The 20,867-nt window shown below is 42.1% G+C and overlaps 1 protein-coding gene across 1 annotated transcript in view; it reads right to left on the bottom strand.

Moving 5' to 3' along the window:
* LOC102840974 (neuron-specific protein family member 2-like) overlaps positions 1 to 20,607 on the bottom strand; it is an 88,507-nt gene extending 67,900 nt beyond the window's left edge. Inside the window, exons 1-3 of the mRNA XM_006864796.1 lie at positions 20,482 to 20,607; positions 19,437 to 19,587; positions 1,405 to 1,488 (exon numbers count right to left, since the gene is read on the bottom strand). Of these exons, the coding sequence (XP_006864858.1) occupies positions 1,405 to 1,488; positions 19,437 to 19,565 (213 nt within the window). The 5' untranslated portion in view covers positions 19,566 to 19,587; positions 20,482 to 20,607. The remainder of the gene's footprint in view (positions 1 to 1,404; positions 1,489 to 19,436; positions 19,588 to 20,481) is intronic.
* Positions 20,608 to 20,867: the final 260 nt, after the last annotated feature.

Here is a 20,867-nt window from a genome sequence, read left to right on the forward strand (position 1 = left end):
CAGAGAAGGAAAGGAAAACCCCCAACAGATGGATTGGCCAAGTGGCAGCATCGGTGGACTCAAGTGTGGCAACAGTAGTGAGGTTGGCCCACGTTCGGGCAGTGTTTCATTCTGCTGTGCATAAGGTCGTTATGAGTGGGTACTGACTTGATGGTTCTGACCTAACAACAACAATAGTCCTGGTGTGGCGCTGTGGGCTAATGTATCAGACTGCAGAGGCATTTGAATTGCAAGGTCGGTGGTTCAAGCTCACCAGCTGCTCCTTGGAAACCCCATACAGGGTCGCTATGGGTCAGAATCCATTCAACGGCACTTAACAACAACAACGATAGTCTCCTCACACTCCCTCTTGCCCACTATATTTCATTCACCCTGTAGAATCCTTTTTCAAGACCCAAATTAAGTCTGACCTGTCTCCTTCTTGAGGTCTGCAGGGGCTTTCTGGTGCTTTTAGCATATAATCAAAATTCTCCTATACCCCATAAAGCATGGAATTGTCTGCTCTCTGCCAACCTTCCTGCCTCATTTCTGCTGTTCTCTGCTCTTCCCACTCCCAGTCTCATTTGCAAACCCCATCTCACCCCACTTCCCCACCACTCCCTACTCCTCAACACCCAGCTCCCAAAGCCTAGCCTCACTGCCTCTATTGCTAGTGAGTTTTTGAACCAGTCTCCCACATGCCTCAGGACCTTTGCACATGCTGAACTCTCCTCAGCTGCCAGCAACCCTTCTCAGTTCCCCGAGGTACCTCCAGACATCCTACCAGAACATGCTTTACTGCTCCTTCCTGCAGCTTGTCTCAGTTAGTGACCCCTTCACCAAGAAATAGGATGTCAACCATTTGGTTTTTACCAAAGAGAAACCAGATTTTCTTTTCCTTTCTCTTATTTGTTTTAACCATCTCCATTGACTAAAACTTGGGTTTCTTTACACATTTCCTACAGATTGTGACAGAAAACCAGAGAGAGAGGAGCAGAAGGAAAAAGCTTATCCATTGCCACTGAACCAATTCTGGTTCACAGCAACCCTATGGGACAGAACAGAGCTGCTCCCCAGGATTTCTGAGACAGTAAATCTTTATGGACTCAGACAGCCATGGAGTAGCTGGTAGGTTAGAACTGCTGTTGTGGTTAGCAGCCCATTCGTATAATCCACTATACCACCAGGGAACCTGAAGAGAAGGAATTCAAGAGGCATTCAACACTGATCAAATGATCAGAGCTTCCTGAATAGAAGAGCACATGAGCGGTAACCCTGACAGTGTGGTCTCAAGACCTCCTCCCAAAACAGTCTCTGTCTTTTTACTGCTCCCAGCAGGACCTACTCCACTAGCATGTGGTGTCCTGAGCTGGCTGAAGCCAGCCTTACCTTTACTCTTTTCTGTTACACCATCAAGAAACTGACCGTAAATTCAGCGATTTTCGGCACTCGGAACTTCCCTTTGTTCTTCTGTTCTGGTTGGTATTCCGTCCTTGTCTTCACAATCACCTGGAATGATTGAGCAGTGTTAGCATGCATGGAGACTAGAAGCATTTATTTTCTTCTCCTTTTCTTTCTTTAGTACTAAAATTTACTATGCATTGCATAAAGATCAGAAAATGATAATTCCCCTCCCAAACATACACACAAAAATTCAAATCATTCAAAATACTGCTCCATTCCAACAGAGACAATGAGGATTTTGGTTACACCTTTCAAGATGTTTTCATATTCATTGCTAAGTGTTGCTAAGTGCCATGGAGTCACTTTTAACTCATAGAGACCCTGTGGGCTCCAACCAACAACCTTGTGGCTCACAGTCCAGTGCCTATCATACAGAACTGCGGTGCTTCCTTTTATATGCATAGGTATGAATATATATTATATGAGACAGTGTCAAAGAGTTTATGAAAAAATGGAATTAAAACATAATGGAATTTTCCATCAACTTTTTAAAGTTCATATATATTTGGAGTCCTGGTGTGGCACTGTGGGTTAATGTGCCAGACTGCAAAGCCGTTTGAACTGCAAGGTTGGTGGTTCAAGCTCACCAGCTGCTCCTTGGAAACCCTATACAGGGTCGCTATGGTTCAGAATCGATTTGACAGCACTTGACAACAACAACATATATATTTGGTATTTGTTGTTGTTGTTGCTATTAAGTGCCGTTAAGTCAGTTCCAACTCATAGCAATCCCTGCGTAGGGTTTCCAAGGAGCGGCTGATGGATTTGAACCACCGACCTTGTAGTTAGCAGTCCAGTGTTTATCCTACAGCGCCACATTAAGACTCCATTTGCTATTTAGGCACATAGACTTCCATCTGTGAAGTAGATTTATATTTCATGAACTAGTTTATAACCTGCTTTTATCATACAACACTATATTAACACTTTTCCATGTAAACAAATATGTTATTTCACTTTGCCTTTTGATGTAGCATAATATTTCATTGCACACATGTGCATCTTCTCATCTATAAGATGGGGAAATAGTCAAAGCCATGCCACTGGGCTGTGAGATTTAAAGTAGTTACAAATACAAGCTAAGCATTCATAACACTTATGCAAGAACAAGTGTTTATTTGAACTGTCACTGGGTTCTGTCACATTTTCTTCCATTGATGTCCTAGGAAGATACGGAATTGAACTTGATTGTGTCTGTCAATGTGGAGATCTACTCTACTTAACTCATGAAGAACAACACAAGACTGCTTAAGAACAATGCTGTTCAAGAATTTCCCTGACCTCCATACCTTTAAAAAAGGGTTTGAAGGATGAATAGAAGTTTGCTGGATGTGAATGCAAGAGAGATAGTTTTGGCAAAAGGAGTCACATGGTCAAAGAAATAGAAGGATGAATTCGCACGTGGTCCACAAGTGTCTGTTTTTTCTGACACATGAACAGCATTGAGAATCTGACAGTCAGAATTTGAGAGAACTAAAAGAGCTTTGCGAATCCTAAGTCACAGCTCATAAACTAGATGTTTCTATTATTACCTAATTTTAAAAGTCTGGAAAGGGCTAAATCAAATAATATACGTACAAGTATTTTATGAGATCATGGTGGCTCTAGAGGATAAGCACTGGACTGCAAACCACAAGGTCAGTGGTTCAAGTCCACCAGCCACTCTGAGAAAGATGAGGCTTTCTGCTCCTGCAGAGATTTGGAAAGCCTTGGACACCCTATACAGGGTGGCTGTGAGTCAGAACCGACTTGACGCCACTTAACAACAAGTATTTTATAGTATTTTAAAAAATAATAAATTTTAATCATCAGTAATTTGGAGTTATCACTAGATCAACTGCCAGATTGTGTAGTGGTAATAGTTTTGTTTTGTTTTTTAACTATTACCACTGCATAACTACTTAAATGTTCTGATCATTTCTCTGAATCCACATCACTTTCTTAGAATTATTCACAACCTGAGAATTACAGTTTCCTTGCACCTTAATGGAAAGAAAACAAAAGTCCTCACCACTGGACCAAAAAATAACATCCTGGTAAATGGAGAAAAGATCTAAGTTGCTGAAGATTTCATTTTGCTTGGATCTACAGTCAACACTCATGGAAGCAGTAGTCAAGAAATCAGATGACATATTGTATTGGGCAAATCTGCTGCAAAAGAAAATGTTCAAGAGCAAAGCTGTCAGTTTGAGGACTAAAGTGCACCTGTAAGCCATGGTATTTTCAATAGCTTCTTATGCATGTGAAAGATGGACAGTGAATAAGGATGACCTCAGAAGAATTGATGTATTTGAGTTATGGTGTTAGAGAAGAATACTGAAAATACCATGACAGTCAGAAGAATAAGCAAATCTTTGTTGGAAGAAGTACAGCCAGAATGCTCCATAGAAGTAAGAATGGCAAGACTTCACCTCCCATAATTCAGACATATTATCAGCAGGGGCCAATCCTTGGAGAAAGACATCATGCTTGTTAAAGTGGAGGGTCAGCAAAAATGAGGAAGATCCACTACAAGATGGATTGGCACAGTGGCAGCAGCAACAGATTCAAGTGTGAAAATGATTATGAGGATGATGCAGGACCAAGCAGTGTTTCATTCTGTTGTGCAGAGGGTCTCTATGAGTGGGAACTGACTCATCATCAGCATCTAACAACAACAAAAATATCCCATGGCATGGCAATGCAGGATAAGCACTAGACAGTTAAATGCAAGGTCAATGCTTCAAACCCACCAGCTGATCCTCAGAAACCCTATACAGGGTAGCTATGAGTCGGAACCAACTCGACGGCACTTAACATCCCCATTTTCAGATGTCAGTGTTGTAGCATATCTCAGTGTCTATTTTTAAGTGAGTTTCCTGGTCAGTCTGAATTGTAACACCAAGCCTTAGACTACAAGCCTTGGGGCAAGAATGTTTTCTTTTGTGGTAGTCAGTGTTCTAAGATGACCCCAAATTCCCACTCCTTGATGTACATGTGTTATAAAATTTCCTTGCTCAAGAGTGTGGGCAGGACCTATGCATAGTCACACCGATGATTCTGCTCTTATATAAAACTTTGTCATCACAGACTAGAGAGATTCCCCTACTTGCCTTGAAGAAGTAAGCTGACATATCAGACAGCCATCTGAGCAGGAGCTCAGGGCAGTTGAGATCAACCCCTGGCTCACAGCCATCAAAAAAATGTGAACCATAGTCTGAAGTTAAGGTGTACACTGGGCTTCATTCTCATCTGGAGCTTGCAGTCTTCTTCCAGGCTCATTCAGGTTGTTGGCCAAATTCAGTTCTTGACTTCAGACTTGTGAGACCCAGAACATAGACCACCAACTAATTTATGTCTGGACTTCTAGCCTATGAAAACTATCGGACAACCAATTGGTATTGTTTTAAGCCACACAGCAATAGAGCAATCATACACCTTGGCACATCTCCAAGACCATCTCAACTATTTATTGATTCTATCCCTTCCTCCTAGTTCCATAGCCATTAAACTGATCCAGGGAATCTTCACATTGTATAAGAAGTGATTAGAAGCATTTGCTTCTTGGTTCTTCCCCCTGCTTCTCTATTTTTATAAACATCCTTTCTAAAGCTTATAAAATGCTCAAAACCATTTTCATCATTCTTTGTAAATGCATTAGATCTTACATATTCTAGCTAACATGCTGAAGCAGGAGATAGACTTTAAAAATGTAACTGTTGGAAGGAGACAATGAAGAATCATTATTTACAGACAGTGGTGGTGGCTATGTGCCATGGAGTCAGTTCCAACTCATAGTAACCTTGTATAGGGTTTCCAAGGCTGTAAATCTTTACGGGAGCAGAAAGCCTCATCCTCTCATGGATCAGCTGGCAGTTTCAAACTGCTAAGCATGAGAGTAGCAGCCCGACTGGTAACCACTACACTACCAGAGTTCCTTTTTTACAGACAGTGGTATCCTGTTATAATAAATGATTTGAGGTTTCTTCTCTACCACCCATTTCCTGCTCCAATCAAAAGCTTCCTGATACTCCTTTTGGGATCTCACTCCTGCCCCACTCTGTGGCATCCACGTGATTTGGTGGGGTTGGCCCCTTTCCTTAATGCCAGGATGGTTCTTGAACAAGTTAAGTCAATAAGCACATACACCCCTGTTGATCACAGATGTGGTTAACTCAGAGATGGTCATATCAGTCAATGTGGACCAATGAAGTATGAGATGATATTGATTAAGACTTTGGGGAAAGAAGCCACCTCCCTCTCCATGGGTGTTCCCTAAAGAGATGTGCTCTTCCTCTGGCTGAGGACTTGAATTATGGAACCATTGTAGCAAATGTTGCCACAATTAGGGGAAGCCTGTATGAAGACAAGGATTCCTGGTGTGGTGCTGGAGGATCAACAATGGACTGCTAACCACAAGTCAGCAGTTCAAATCCACCAGCCACTCCTCAGCATCTCTATACAGGGTTGCTCTAAGTCAGAAGCATCTGAAGGGCACTTACCAACAACAAGTATGAGAACAAAGACAACAGAGAGGAGTGCAGAGGCAAGAGGAACCTTCAAGAATTGAACCTGATGACACCCTTGCCTCTAGATCACACCTAGCTGGAAGCTAGAGCCACCCTGAAATTTTCACTTGTTATTGTAAGTGCCTTTGAGATGGTTCCTACTCATAGAGACGCTGTTTAGAGTTTCTGAGGAGTGGCTGGTGAGTTTGAACTACCTGCTTTGTGATTCATACCAACCTTGCAGTTCAGCACATTAATTTGGGGGCAAATATATTTTCTTTGGGACCTATTTTAATTTAGTTTGGGTTTTCTGTAACTTGAAGACCAAGTCTTTCTACCTAATACAAATGCGTTACAAGAATACTCCAAAAATATGAACTAAAACATGCTTAGAATTTAGTTACCTGGATAAAAACTAAATAAACATACCAATATCAATAGATTTCCCGCATGTCAGAAAAATCGGCTTACTGAACAATATACTCAAGAAAGTTCACAGCACTAATTTTCCTGTTTTCTAGATGGATAAAGGAGATGGGGATGATGGTGATAGGATTTTATGATTCAATTATGACTAACTGTTAGCAGAAATAATTGTGATTTGCACAACTGTAATTTAGAAGACGAGTAATTAAAAGGAGGGAGTAGTTAATCTTTCATTTCAGGAACAGATGATGCTAGGACCATCAAGAAAGAAGAGCATGAGTGGAGCAGGAGATCCTATCTAAAAATTCAGCAACAGCAGAGATGGTGGCAGAGGTGATGGCATGGAGAGATGGAGCAGCTGAGGGCTCTAGGCCCATGGACTGAGAAAGGTTGTGTGCCTGTGGGCAGGAGGTTGGCTTGCAAAATGTGCCCTTTGGACATTTAAATGAATACACATGTATTCTTTTGTATGTGTACATCAAATATTTTTGCTTTGATGATTTGTGAAAAATGAGATGTAAAAGGGAAGTCACAGGGAAGAAGCAGGATAACTGTTGTTGCAGGGAGGGGATTAATCATTGAGATGAAAGAAAATGTAGGATTGGTTGAAATTAAAAAAAAAAAAAAATTATATCTTCAATTTAGACCTCACCTGTACTACTGTAGGATAAGCACTGGACTGCTAACAACAAAGTCGGTAGTTCAGACCCACCAACTGCTCCTTAAAAACCCTCTACAGGGTCTCTAGGTGCTGGAACCAACTGGGAAACATTTATCAACAGAAACAACAAAACACTCAGATTACCCAGGTTGGCATTTTCCTTTGGATCTACACACTGAATCTTAGCATGTTCATAGCAGAATTTTTGTGTTTCTTGGCCCACCTCTCAAAACCAACTGCTCTCAAAGGTTTTTTTGTGTGTTTTTTTCCCTTCATGTAAGCTTCAATTTGGAAAATGGCATTACCCATACCATTATTTATGTCAAATCAAATATCATGATCCCTCCCCTTCCTTTACTCCCAAGATCAGTTCCAGCATCAGATACTACTTCCTCACAAATTTCTCTTGAATCTTCCCATTTGTCCAGTTACATTGTATTATGGATTGAAATGTGTCTTCCCCTCACCCCTTCTGGCCAGATACTTAACCCCTGTATTTGTTTGGAAATAAGAGTATTTCTCTTGTTATGTTAACTAAGTCATACCAGCATAAAATGGGTCCTAAATCTTATCATTTCTGAGTTATAAGAAAAATACAATAGACATAGACACCAACTGGGAAAAGACAGATGTTAAGGAACACCAAGGAATTCCAAAGAATGCCAAGGAACTTATTGAGACTATAGACAAGGAAGGCCTTTCCCCTACAGCTACATTCTGAATTTTAACTCCAAACATCCTGAGCTATGAGAATAATAAATTCTGGTTTTCTAAAGCCACCCACTTGTGATATTTCTGTTACAACAGCACTAAGAAATGAAGACATATTGTAACTACTCTAGTCTGAGGCATTATCATCTCTCCACAGGCTTTTGCTCTGGCCAGAGTCTGTCTCCATTCTTGTACCCTCACATCCAGAAAAGAACTTTCTAGACCAAGGAAGCAGAGAACGCTGCAAATCTTCAGAAGACACCCAGGAGAATATTCCCTTAGGGAACCACAAGGAGATAAGGTTTGAATGGCCAGATAGTAGGGTGGATGAGGTGAGGGGATGCCAGGATGAAATTGAGGGGCAGTCAGACTCTCAGTGCCATGCTAAGCATCTTGAAGATTAACTTGAGAGAAATGAGGAGCTGAGGAAGACCCATGAACAAACAAGGACTGGTTTTCCAGATGCACAGTACAAGTACTGGAGAATGTTCCAGCTTTGAGTAGAAAGGAGAGAGGTACAGAGCAGGGAAAATGCAGCCCTTCAAAGTTACTAGAATTAACTTTGTGGCTTCATAATGCCTTGGTGTTCTGTTTCTATGGAATGAGCCAGAAACATGTCCCTTCTATAAAACAAAGATCCAGTAACAGTTACTTTTCTTTTTTTAGTACTCTGAAAGGAGAAACATAAAAAATGTTGGCCAATCATTATTAATTGTACCAGGGAGGAATCAGCTTGCATAAGTAGAGAACAGAGAAAATAAATTTGCCAAGAAAGGTTCTATGCTAGAAAGTCCTCTTTCTCTCACAGTTAGAAAAAAATTGGAGTAAACAGAGCCCTGTGTTCCTTGATTAATAACAGAAATGGGGGTAGGAAGAATGTAGAGTCAAGAGGAAGAAAATTGTTTCTACTCATTTTATTATTAAAAGTGGGGTTGTATAGATATTTGGAAAAATGAAGCTCCAGGTTTTCAAATATCATTGTAGATTTGGGCAAAGTCACAAATGTGATTTCTTTTCATATTTACACATCAGCTTCCCATTGTCCTGCCTGCTGCTGATATGAAGAACATAATTTAACATAATTGACATTGTGAAAATGGGATAAATTATTCATCCTGAAAGGACCTCATGTCTGTGTATAATTCCCCCTTCACAGGCAAGGCCAGATAATACATGGTGGTTCGAATGGCATAAAGTACAGATCATAAAAATTTTAAATACTACTTCCCAGGATTATCAATAATGAAGTGGTCCCCACATGGAACAGTCCCAGGATTGGCAGGAACAATAAATAAAAGTGCAAAAGTGCTGACAAGGAATAAGATTGCATTTTTATGAGCTGGACTTGCACAGACCAAAAATAGATCTCAGCCATCCCTTTTCAGCTCATCCTTGCAGCACAGGTAAGTTTAGAGCCAGGAGTCTGAATGGCTTTCCACAGAGCACCTACTGTGGGCCCACTCTGTGTGAGGAGTCTACTTATATGGACACATGTCATTCTCATAATTCTCCTTACAACATTCTTACCAAGACTCACATTTATACTTTAAATTGTGTTTGTTGTTGTTAAGTGATGTCAAGTTACTTCCAACTCATAGCAACCCTGTACAAGGCTTCCAAGGAGCGACTTATGGGTTTGAACTTCTGACTTTGTAATTAGCAGTTCAGTGCTTATGGCACAGTACCACATCAGAACTTCTCCTTTAAAATGTTAAGTGCCGCCGAGTTGATTTTGACTCATAACAACCCTGTGTGGGGTTTCTGAGGAGTGGTTGGTGGGTTTGAACCACTGACCATGCAGTTTAAACTTGACCTTGTGGTCCAGTACAATCCTACAGCATCACATCAGAACTCCTCCTTTAAAATGTTGTTGTTAAGTGCCGTTGAGTAGGTTCTGACTCATCGTGGCCCTGTACAGGGTCTCCAAGGAGTGGCTGGTGGGTCTGAACTGCTGACCTTGCAGTTCAAACTTGACCTTGCAGTCCAGTGCATTATCCTGCAGCGCCACACCAGGACTTTCCTCCTTTAAAATAATCATGATTGTTTCCATTTTCAGATGAGGAAACAAATTAAGGGAGGTCAATCACATGTCTACGATCAAATGACTGGCAAGTAGTGGAGCCAGTATTCAAGCTCAAGGATATCATATTCTTTCTGACCTGTCATGTTTTGTTTTGTTTTTTTTTTAAAAAAAAAAAAAGGTGCCATTTACTGAGCAACCACTATGTGCCTAGTACTGCGCCAAAGTGTTTACAATCTTTTCAACCACACCATGAAGTAAGGGTGATTGTTTCCATTTTACAGAGGAAAGTATTGAGTCTCAGGGAATAGAAATGACTTCACAGCCTCACATAGTCACTAAGAGGCAGAGCCCTAACTTGACTCTAAGCTTCTGGCTCAGGTCCAAGTGTCAACCATTAATAAGGTCATCATTCTAGAATGATGTCCTATATAGCTCTTGTCCTATGATATCTGGTCATCTCCAAATCATGACAACCCCGTGTGTGTCTAAGTAGAACTGCGCTCCTTAAGGTTTTCAATGGCTGATTATTTTACAAGTAGGCTTTTCTTTCAAGATGCATAATGTTGTTGAGTCTTCATAAATACTGTTGAATGAGCTCATCAAGTGAATTCCATCTCTAAAAAGAGGTGATGGGGTCCTTAGTTGGGAACATCTTCCAGTTCTTCCCCTCACCCCACAATCCATCTCTTTGGATTTGATTCTTTCCCTCAACCTTTAAAGCTTGATACTAGCCCAAGGTAAAATGTTCCACAAGGCAAAATGTCAGCACGCAAGGGACTTCGCTGTTCCCTACCAACTGGGTGAGGAAATTGGAATGACTTCTTAAAAAATAGAAAATTGGGTAATTCTCATAGCAAAAAGGGATGAAAATTAAAGAATGAAAGTCTTCACATAGCTCCCACTCACTTCTAGCCTTACCCTTAGACATTTAACAGTTTTTGTGTGCTTTCCAGAACTGCTTTATGAATTACAAAGTATAAAACATGCACATGTATGTGTATGTATATGTATATCTACAAATGGGGGTCACTGCACAGCTTCCTCTTTAAAGTGTTACTACCTGATCAATGTGTCTGTTGTTTCTTTCCACATTAACATGTTCAGAGTTGCCTTTTTCTCATAATGATTGCTTAGCACTGTACTTCCACACTCCAGAGTTTGTTTAACCAACCCCTTTCTCATGGGACAGTCCAACAGCTTCCAGTTTATACATATATCTTTGCATATTTGAACAAATATACTTCTTGGTGTGGTGTCCAAGAGTCCTGGTGTGGTCCTGTGGGATAAAGCATTAGATTGAAAGGTCTAATTGAACCACAAGGTCAGTGGTTCAAATTCATCAGCTTCTCCTTGGTAATCCTATACAGGGTCACTATGAGTCAGAACCAACCTGACAGCCCTTAAAAACAATACGTTCTACTAGCAGGAGTTATATCAGTCAAATGCATACACTTTAAATTTTACAAACACAGCCAAATGCCCTCTAAAGTCATAGCACCAAGTGACAGACCCCAGAGTGTCTTGAGAAGACCTGTTTGCCGTCAGCATCATCAATACTGTTGATGCTAGTATCATCTAGTCAGTTCCATTCACCTTGACCTGACGTGTAACACAACAAAATACTGCCCAGTTCTGCACCACCTTCACGATCTTCAATATGTCTCAGCTCGTAGTTGCAGCTACTGTGTCGACCCATTTCATTAAAGGTTCCCCATGTTTTTTCTAACTGCAAGGCTGAAAGTTCAAACCCACCAGCCTCTCCTTGGAAATTCTATGGGTCAGAACCAACTTAATGACAACTACAAGTGCCATGAAGTTGATTCTGACTCACAGTGACCCTGTATAAGATTTCCAAGGAGGGCTGATTGCTTTGAAACACCAAATTTGTGGTTAGCAAAAACAAGGGAAACCTTCAAATATGATATGTTTTCCCAAGGATTGGTCTTATCTGATTATATGTCAAGAGTCAGTGTTTCCTAAGAGCATACTGGTTGCATTTCTTCTATGACTGTTTGGTTGTTCATCTGGAAATCCACAGTGTATTTAGTATTCTTCACCAACACCATAATCAAAATGCAACCATCTTTCCTCTGTGTTACTTTAATGAAGCCCACCTTCTCATGCATATGAGGTGATTGAAATGACTTTGGTTTGGGTCAAAGTACAATGGTTATCAAACGTTTTATTTTGTTATTATTTTGCCACTATAATAGTGGCAAATATTTATATAGGGTTTAGCTTGCCTTAAAATGATAAATAATTGTTAATATGCTTTTTTTTTTTTTTACTTATACCTGTTTACTGCAATTTCCTTACCAATGCCTTTGTCCCAATTTGGGGTGGTTTATGACTCCTCCCTCAGAAGTCTGTACAAAAAGCAGGTGATCTATGAGCTGGAACCTGCAGAGATGTACATTTCTGCTGATTTTTAAGGAAAGGCTGGTCCTGGGTCTCTGGGGGCAAACTAAACTCTGTGAAGCAAAGCCCAAGAAGATATGCAGGGCTCGGGGACAGGAGTGGAGTCTTCAGAGTCCATCTGTTTCTTATTGCCCCACTAAATCTACTGTAATGGAGGACCAGGACCCATATATCTATACCTCCACCACTGCAACCCCATCCTTTTCAGCCTGTTTTGCTTTTCCAGTCTTCTTCCAAAGATATATCATCTTCAAGCAATATACTCCAGTGTGCAGTGAAAGAAAGGAACCTACATTAGTGAGCTCCCTCTGGGTGCCATCAGACAGCATTCACATTTTCCTCTACAGTCATTGTGGTAGATAAATACCAGGCTCAGTAACAGGTGAAAAACTGAAACCCAGAAATGCTAAGAGGCTTGTCTAAACTCACATAATAAGTGAAGAGTTTAGCAGAGATTTGAACCACGGTCTTTAGGACTACAGAACACATGTAGTCTCTCATGTAAATTTTGAAACATGCCTGATCATTGATCTCTAACTGCTTGCGATCCTCTCCTCCCACCAGTAGGTGAGCCATCCTCCTCCAGAACTGGATGAAGACTAAGTAATCAAGAGGAGACTTTTCCCAGACCACATACTATTCATCTGGGGCTTTGCCAAAGTGGCTGGTGCCTGTCTGTGGCTTGCTTCCTGTGACCTGGCATTAGTTAGCTGACATCTTCCAGGCACACCGGGGTGTTGATCTTGGCTCTACTTAGAATAGGTGTGTCTTGTGGCATGTCCTAGAGATGCATTTTGCCTTTCTGAACCTGTTTCTGCATCTGTACAATTGGGATAACGGTAGCAGCCTCACAGAATGATTGTGAGGACACTGATGTATGTTATTATTGGATTACTTAGATAAACCACAGGCAATGGAGCATGTTCCAAAATTTGATGTTACAGCTTCTCAAGAGCTTGTTTCCGTGGTCTGAAGAAAACCCAACTGCTTAGAGTCAGATCTCTCTCCCCCTCTGTTATGGGGAAAAAAAAAAAAAAAAAGTTGAGTCTAACACAGTGACTTAAACCAGACAATGGAGAACAGGAACTACCTTGGTGACACACTGAAAGAACTCATTGGAAGGCAAAACCAAGCATGAGGCTGGCTCTGTCCCTTGTTCTGTGGGAGGCCAACAGCATCCAGAGTTATCTTCCTAAAATAGAAATCTGATTCTGTTAGTCCAAAACTTTAAACCCTTCTTTAAAAAACTCACCAGCCCCCGTATGAGCTGGTGCCTACCTCATCTCTTAAAACTCTGCCCCTCACTGTTCATGCTCCAATAGATCTGAGTGTCCCTGACTCTTCCTCCAATACACAGTCTCTGCCTTGCTGCAGACCCTGCCCACATGCTGTTTCCGCCCACCCTCTACTCCCCACCGTAGCTCACTCTCCAGGCCTCAGCCTGGATCACTTCTCCAGAAAGACTTCTCCAACCACTCTCCCATCATAACTAGGTTCCCCTGAGTCTGTGCTCTTTTACAACACAACATCTATTATTTCCTTAAGAGCCCTTCTTACAATTTGCAATTAATTATTTCTACTTGTGTAATGACCTGTTTTAAGTCTGTCTTCCCCACTAAATGGAAAGCTCCATAAAGACAGCGGTCATGCTGCCTTTCATAGCTGCATGTCCATAGCTGCTTTGCACAGCACCCTTAGAGTTATTGTGAATACAGAAAGGGCATCAACGAGATTTGCTGGCTGGATGCATGACTGAAGGGATGCATGGATGGATGGGTGAGTGGATGAATATCTTATCAAACTAGAAGGTACAGCTAGAGTTATACCTGTAACTACAACTATACCATTATATATATGGAGTCCTGGTGTGGTGCTGTGGGTTAATGCGCCAGACAGCAAAACCATTTGAACTGCAAGATCGGCAGTTCAAGCTCACCAGCTGCTCCTCGGAAACCCTACACAGGGTCACTATGGGTCGGAATCGACTCGACGGCACTTCACAACAATATATATGTATACCATTATAGTCATACTTATGGATGATCAGAGAAGGTATCCGGGAGAGCTGCATCTAGACTGGGTTTAGAAAAATAAAGATAAGTAATGGCTCATCAGGAGAGGGGCATTAGTAAGTGGAGGAATGGATATACAAGGAAGGAGAGGAACAAAACACCCTGAGAGTGTGGAACACTCTAACAAAGGGTTTCTCAACCTCAGTGCTGTTGAAATTTTGGGTGAGATCATTCTTTGTCTTGTGCACAGTAGGATGTTTGGTAGCTTCTCTAGCCTCTACTCACTAGATACTAGTTTTCCTCACTCCTAATTGTGACAACCAAAAATGTCTCCAAACATTTCCAAATGTCCCCTGGAGACAAAGTCTGATTGAGAACCACTGCTCTAGGTAAATCTGCGATGTTTGTGTGCAAAATACAAAGTCTAAGTGGAAGGCCGAGGGCCAGGAACATCCAGATACAAACTTGAGGATTGTATACTGTGAGGATGAGGGACTGAATAGGTGTTTCTACTGTGAGGATGAGGGACTGAATAGGTGTTTCTACCAGAAAGGGAACTGGACATGACTCTTGGAAGCTCTCTCAAGTTCAGTGTGGAGGATACATGGAGTGGTAGAGAGAAGAGGAGAGGAGAACAACCACAAACCTGGGCTTATAGCCTTTCCAGTACCCAGCAAGGATACAGCACTGGATACTGTGGTGTCCTCTCTAGGAATTGCCCTCAAGGCATGTCAAGAGTCTGCTCAGGGGAGAGTTCAAAGAAGAGTCAAACTGGTGATGGTCATACTAAAGGATGGAGAGTCTGAATAAGTGTTCCTTGGGTGGGAAAATTCTCATTATTGAAGTCACCACTATGCAGAGAAAAAAGTTAGGGTATCAGATATACCAGGGTTCCAACCTAGCTCTTTCATTCTGTCTGTGAAACTTGTGCAAGGCAGCCTGTCATGAGTCTCAGTCTTTCTATCCATGAGATGGGTGCACTAATAGCCATCTGGCTGGGCTGTTGGGAAGATCACTTGATATAGCAGTGTCTACATAGCCCTATCCCCAGCCCAGAGCAAGTCCTTCCGACATGTTGGACCCCTTCATTTCCTCCATGCATGTCTCATACATCTTATATACATATCTCATATACTAAAGAGTATTTAGTCAATACAGCTAAAAATAATGTGAACATTACATATAAAATACATTCTGTATTTTCTATTTTCACCAAGGAAAATGATTATTTAACTTCAGGATCAAATTATACTCTATTTCTGATAACCAGTACTTATCATCTGTCTGAAATGTAATTAAAGAGCTGACAGCTATGTGTTGGGGGTTCATTTCATCTTCTCTAGAACTCAGTTTGCTGTACGGTGGTGACTTGTACTACGATACTAGAAGCTATGTTCAAATATCAACAGTGGAACTTGCAGACTAAAAGAGACTAGGTAAAAAGGCCTAATGCTCTAGTTCCAAAACTCAGCAAACCCTATAGATCACATGAGAATATTGTCAGATAGAGCCCCCTAGATTGAAATGTTCTCAACATTCACAGTGGCTACAACAAAGACTTGAGCAAACCAACAAGGATTTGGACCCTGCTGACATTTGAAGATGGCATGTACATGAGGTTGTCATGAGTTTACACCAATTTCACCATGACTAAAAATAGCAGAGCCTTGTAAGGTGAGCCCCAATATTGTTGTCCCCACTTTACACATGAGGCAACTGAAGTCTCCACAGTTTAATGAAAATCCTCCAAAGGCCTTAGCCCAAGTAAACTAGTAGAAGCTAGAGCAGGCATTTGAACCCACCTAGAGTGGTGCTTCTTGGAAACCCTATACATGGTCACTATGGGTCTGAATCGACTCGACGGCACTTAACAACAACAACAACAAGAGTGGTAGCTCTGAGCCTGTGTTGCTAACATATGGCTTCATGAAGCAGTCCTGGTGGCATCATAGTTAAGTGCTAAACTGCAAGCCAAAATGTCGGCAGTTCAAACCCACCACCTATCCTGTGGAAGAAAGATAATCCCTCAAAGATGGGTCAATTCTACTCTGACCTACAGGGTCACTGTGAGTCAGAATCAACTTGATGGAAGTTGGTTTGAGTTTTGGCTTCTTGAGTGCAATTCACTTTTAACAAATCTGTTCTAATGCCAGAGGGAAAACTTGTTTACTCTTGTAAAGATCATAAAATCTAATTACTGGTACAGAAAACAGCTAATGCAATTACAGACTCACGGAGGAAAAGATAGGTCTAAGGCAAGAGATGTGACTCAATTCAGTCACACTATGAGTTAACAACTGAGCTTCAGGTAGAGAGCCTAAGTCTGTGAAAGTCCAAGACAGCGTGCCCCTTGTTCCTGCTAAGGTGGAAAGTTCTGGAGCTATATTGCCTGGGTTCTACATCTGGGGTCGAATGCTTACTAGCTGGGTGCCCTGGGTAAGTTACTTTACCACTCTGTGCCTGAGTTTCCTCAGCTCTATTATTTAGATTTAAGATGTTGTGGTTATTGTTAAATGCCGCTGAATCGGTTCCAACTCATAGGGACCCTGTACAGGATTTCTGAGGAGCAGCAGGTGGGATTGAACTGCCAACCCAGTGGTTAGTAGTCCAGTGTTTACCCTACAATACCCCACAAGGAGTCCTTAAAGTAACAGTTCCCTTATTGATTTTTATTAACTATTAAGAGAATAACACAAAATTGTGTGTGTGTGTGTGTGTGTGTACACATGTAGCTTAGAATAACTTCTAACATTCAGAAAGCACCCCAAGATAATACATATTTCTCTCCTAGCTAGTTTTGCACCAGGCACATTACATATGAGGCCACATCTGACTCGTGATGAGGCTGGTATGATCCTCCCCATTTCACAGGGAAGGAAGCTGAGGTCCACCTGCTAAAAAGACTTTGTCATGAATATCAGAAGGCACACTATGGGAATGGTCTCCAGTCAGGAAGGGGCCCTATGGGGATGGGTCCCTGTGGGGATGGGCCCCTGTGGAGGAAGATCCCTGTAGGGGTTGCAGTCAAACTGGGCTCCAATGCAGGACAAATTGATTTCCCCTTCCATGCATGTCCACCATGATAAATGATATTTTATCCTCCTAACTTTGGGATACGGAGCCTGCAGTGGCTCAATAAGGTAAGCACTAGATTGTGTGCGATCCACAAGGTCAGCAGTTTGAGTCCATCAGCCTCTCCTCAGGAGAAAGATGAGATTTCTATTCCCTCAAAAGTTTTGAAGCCCCCAAACCCTACACAGGATTGATATGAATCAGAGCAGACTATATGTCACTGAACAAAAACAATCGGCTTTGGGATAGCTCTCTGAGTCATCAGTCCTCTTTCCTCTCCCAAGGATAAAAAGGAAGCCCTTAGAGGGGCATATGAGGAAGGTAGGGGGAACAGTCTTCAGGGGTGTGGGGGACCAGGCGGAGACATAACCTCACCCTACTCTCTTCCCCCTGCACACCTGCCAGGGACATGCAGATCTGGGAGACTGAGGGGTCAACGTTCCTTTTGGAGCCTTGCAAAACCTGAAGAGAATAGCTGCCCCCCATCTCTCTCCCTATGTGCCACTTAAAGCTGGATTCAAAATTCAGCATTGACACTGACTCCTTCTGTGAACTTGGATAACTCACCAAACTTCTCTGATCCCTTGCCCTTTTACCTATAAGTCTGAGGGCATAATCCCTGACTCCCAAGGGTAATGAACATTTAGCATAGTGGTTCTCAACTTGGGCTACACATAGGAATAACCTGAGAAGACTTAATACTAATGCCTGGGTCCTACTCCCTGAGATTCTGATCTAAATGGTCTGGAGTTTTGTTCTTTTTGCTTTTTTAAGTTCCCCAGGTCATTCTAATATGCAATCCACAAAGAAGAGAACGAAAGAGAGAGAGCCTATAGCATGTGGCAGGTACTCAATGCTGTCCCTTCTTCTACCCTTCCCATTTCTTTATTGCTGATTGTTTATTCAAAATTTATTTTTCAAATACCTTATAGTTTCTCAGAATGACTTAAGGGTTCTTTATTTCTCTCTCTCACACACACACACATACACACACACACACACATACACACACACACGTTATCCTATTGACAACCTCTGTACTTTCAAAACAGATGACTCAACCCACAGCCAATCAGCCAGGTCCTTTATCTAGCTTTGACTGCTTTACTATTGATTGGCTGAGCCAACTGGTTAAGAACACAATGCCCTCCTGGAGATGCCAATTAGAAAATCAAACAGACGGACTGCTCCATTGTTCCCTCACCAGACAAGGAACTCCATCCTTTGCCTCCAAGTCCATTCCTGACAGTGTGCAAAAGCATACATCATAAAACCCCAAATCACCCCAGAGGGATGCTCAACAATAATGTGCTTCCCACCTGTGTCTGTGGGAGAACCCTCCCTTCTGCCTTTGTGTAATGCCCACCTCCATTCTTCATGGACCACTCCCATGTCAGGAGATGTGCCATCAGCCAGTCATTCATTTCCAGCCACGCCTCCTCCAAAGACATGCTACTCCAGCCTGCGGTGTCCCAAATGCTGTCCACACCTCTGTGTCTTTGTGTATCTGTGCCCTTTGCCTTCGATGTCCACCTGTAAGACTTCCACTCACCTTTACAAACCCAACTCAAAAGAGTCTTTCTCTGCAGCTTACCTAACCTCTCTGCTCAGTTCCCTCACGTAAATCCTCCCCAGTCCCTCCACCACAAGGAAGAATTTCTTTGCTTTCACCCTGTGGGCTCACAAACTCTGTCACCCTCAGCTATAGCATAGCCATGATGTACTGTATTAAATTAAGAGTTATACTGGCTAGGGGTTTTGCCATTTGTCTTTTTATCAACAACTCCTAGCATGAGGCAGGACCTTAGCAGTACAAACTCAGTGCTGTCGGATTGAATCCTATTCTCTGTTCTCAATCTAGACCTATAAATTTCTGAAACACCTCCCCACAAATAGGCAAGACAGATTTTCTCTATCACCTTCTAGAAGCTTATTCATCGGCTATGATAAAACTCAAGAAAGGAAAGATGACTTTTCTTGTCCCTGTATGGATAGGTGAACAACAAAAGCATGATAAGCATTTACCATCAATGTGAAATAGCACATGAGATATTGTATCTCTGAGAAGAATGACTCAATTTTACAAGAAAGAGAGCATATTCAGCTGATGAGAAGAAAGGGCTTGCTGTTTTATTTTCCTGGGTGGGGTAGTTTGGGGATGAGCAGAAGAATGCCTGCTTTACCTTTTCTGGAGCAGGCAGCTGCAAGTGGTTAACCTCCAGGGGAGTAATGAGGGGGACGGTCTGGAAGCCATCCTCCACAGAAGGCGGCTTGGTTCCCTTCTCGCTGGGGTTGCTGTTCAGCTTCACCATCCTTGCGCCTTTCTTCCCAGACCTAAGGCGAGCAGGGGTTCTGGTTACAGTGGGAGGTAAGGCAAGGAAAGAGAGGGCTTGTGACAGAGAAAACAGCACATCCTCAAGGGCTCTACTTCTGTGCCTTTCAATCCAGAGATCAGTTATCAGTCTTCCTTTAGGCTTTCTGACATGATGTTTATTGTCCAGTGAAACTTCTTTAATCATCAAAATATGTCACCTGCTCATGGGGTTCAACAAACCTCACATTTGGGATACTCAAGGAAAATTCCAGCTATATGCTAAAAATACAAGCTTAAAAAATATCTGAGACACTGCAGCTAAAGTCTTCATATAATCTCAGGGAAAAGCTTATTCTTAGTGCAAAATGAAATCCATTATTCTGTGTCACCCTGCAGTATGATCCATTTCACCTCCCCACTCTGATTGCTGTTTTATTATATTGATTTTTTTTTCCGAGCAATCCCCCTAAAACAACAATACATGTGTCAAATATCTCTATAAGTGATCTTTTTATATAACAGGCAAATTGTTCATGAGATACAGTTTCCTAAAAAAAAATTTTTAAGGCTGGTTGGCTTGAACCTGGTCTTATTATTCAACTATGGAATGCCACCATTTCCTCAATAGCAAAGGGCCATATTTTTCTGGTTCCATCGAAAGTTAGCAGTCCTCATACGACAAGATTGCCAACCAAATAAACAAATCACATCGATTCCTTTCCAGCTCCCTGGGAAGTCAAACAGGGCTCCCACCCCACGCCCAAAAGCCCAGCATACAACTGAATTTCTCTTGTCAATCCTGCCGATAGAACATTATTAGACGAAACAGCGTTGTTGTGAGGTGAAAGGGGTGGTGAGGGGCTGGAGAATGTTGGGAGTGGAATGAAAATAACAAAAAACAAATGCCTACTTACTGTGTGGTACTCTTGGGGGGTGGGGGGGTCAGAGCAGATTCAAGCCAATTTGAAAAGGAGGAGGACGACCCGAAGTCCTCCCTCCTCAGCCCGAGTTCGTGGTGCTGAAAGGACAGCGCCTCGCGTGTGTCTGGATTGGGAGCTTCTGAGAGAGGCGCGAGCAGGGAAGAGCTCCTGGCAGCTGCCTGCCTGCTCCTTTGCTCGCGCCCCCTCCCACCGAGGAATGGGCTCCCACACCATCTGTCATCTGGCACCACCTGCTGTTTCTCATGCATGGCCACAACCACTGCACGGGACAAAACCGTGTTAAGAATGAGGGAAAAGATTGAGCGGGTGGGAGAGATTTTGACCTGGGGGAAAAAAATTAATACACATATATAGTAAGC

Source organism: Chrysochloris asiatica, unplaced genomic scaffold, assembly GCF_000296735.1.
Source record: "Chrysochloris asiatica unplaced genomic scaffold, ChrAsi1.0 scaffold00071, whole genome shotgun sequence".
Lineage (NCBI taxonomy): Eukaryota > Metazoa > Chordata > Mammalia > Afrosoricida > Chrysochloridae > Chrysochloris > Chrysochloris asiatica.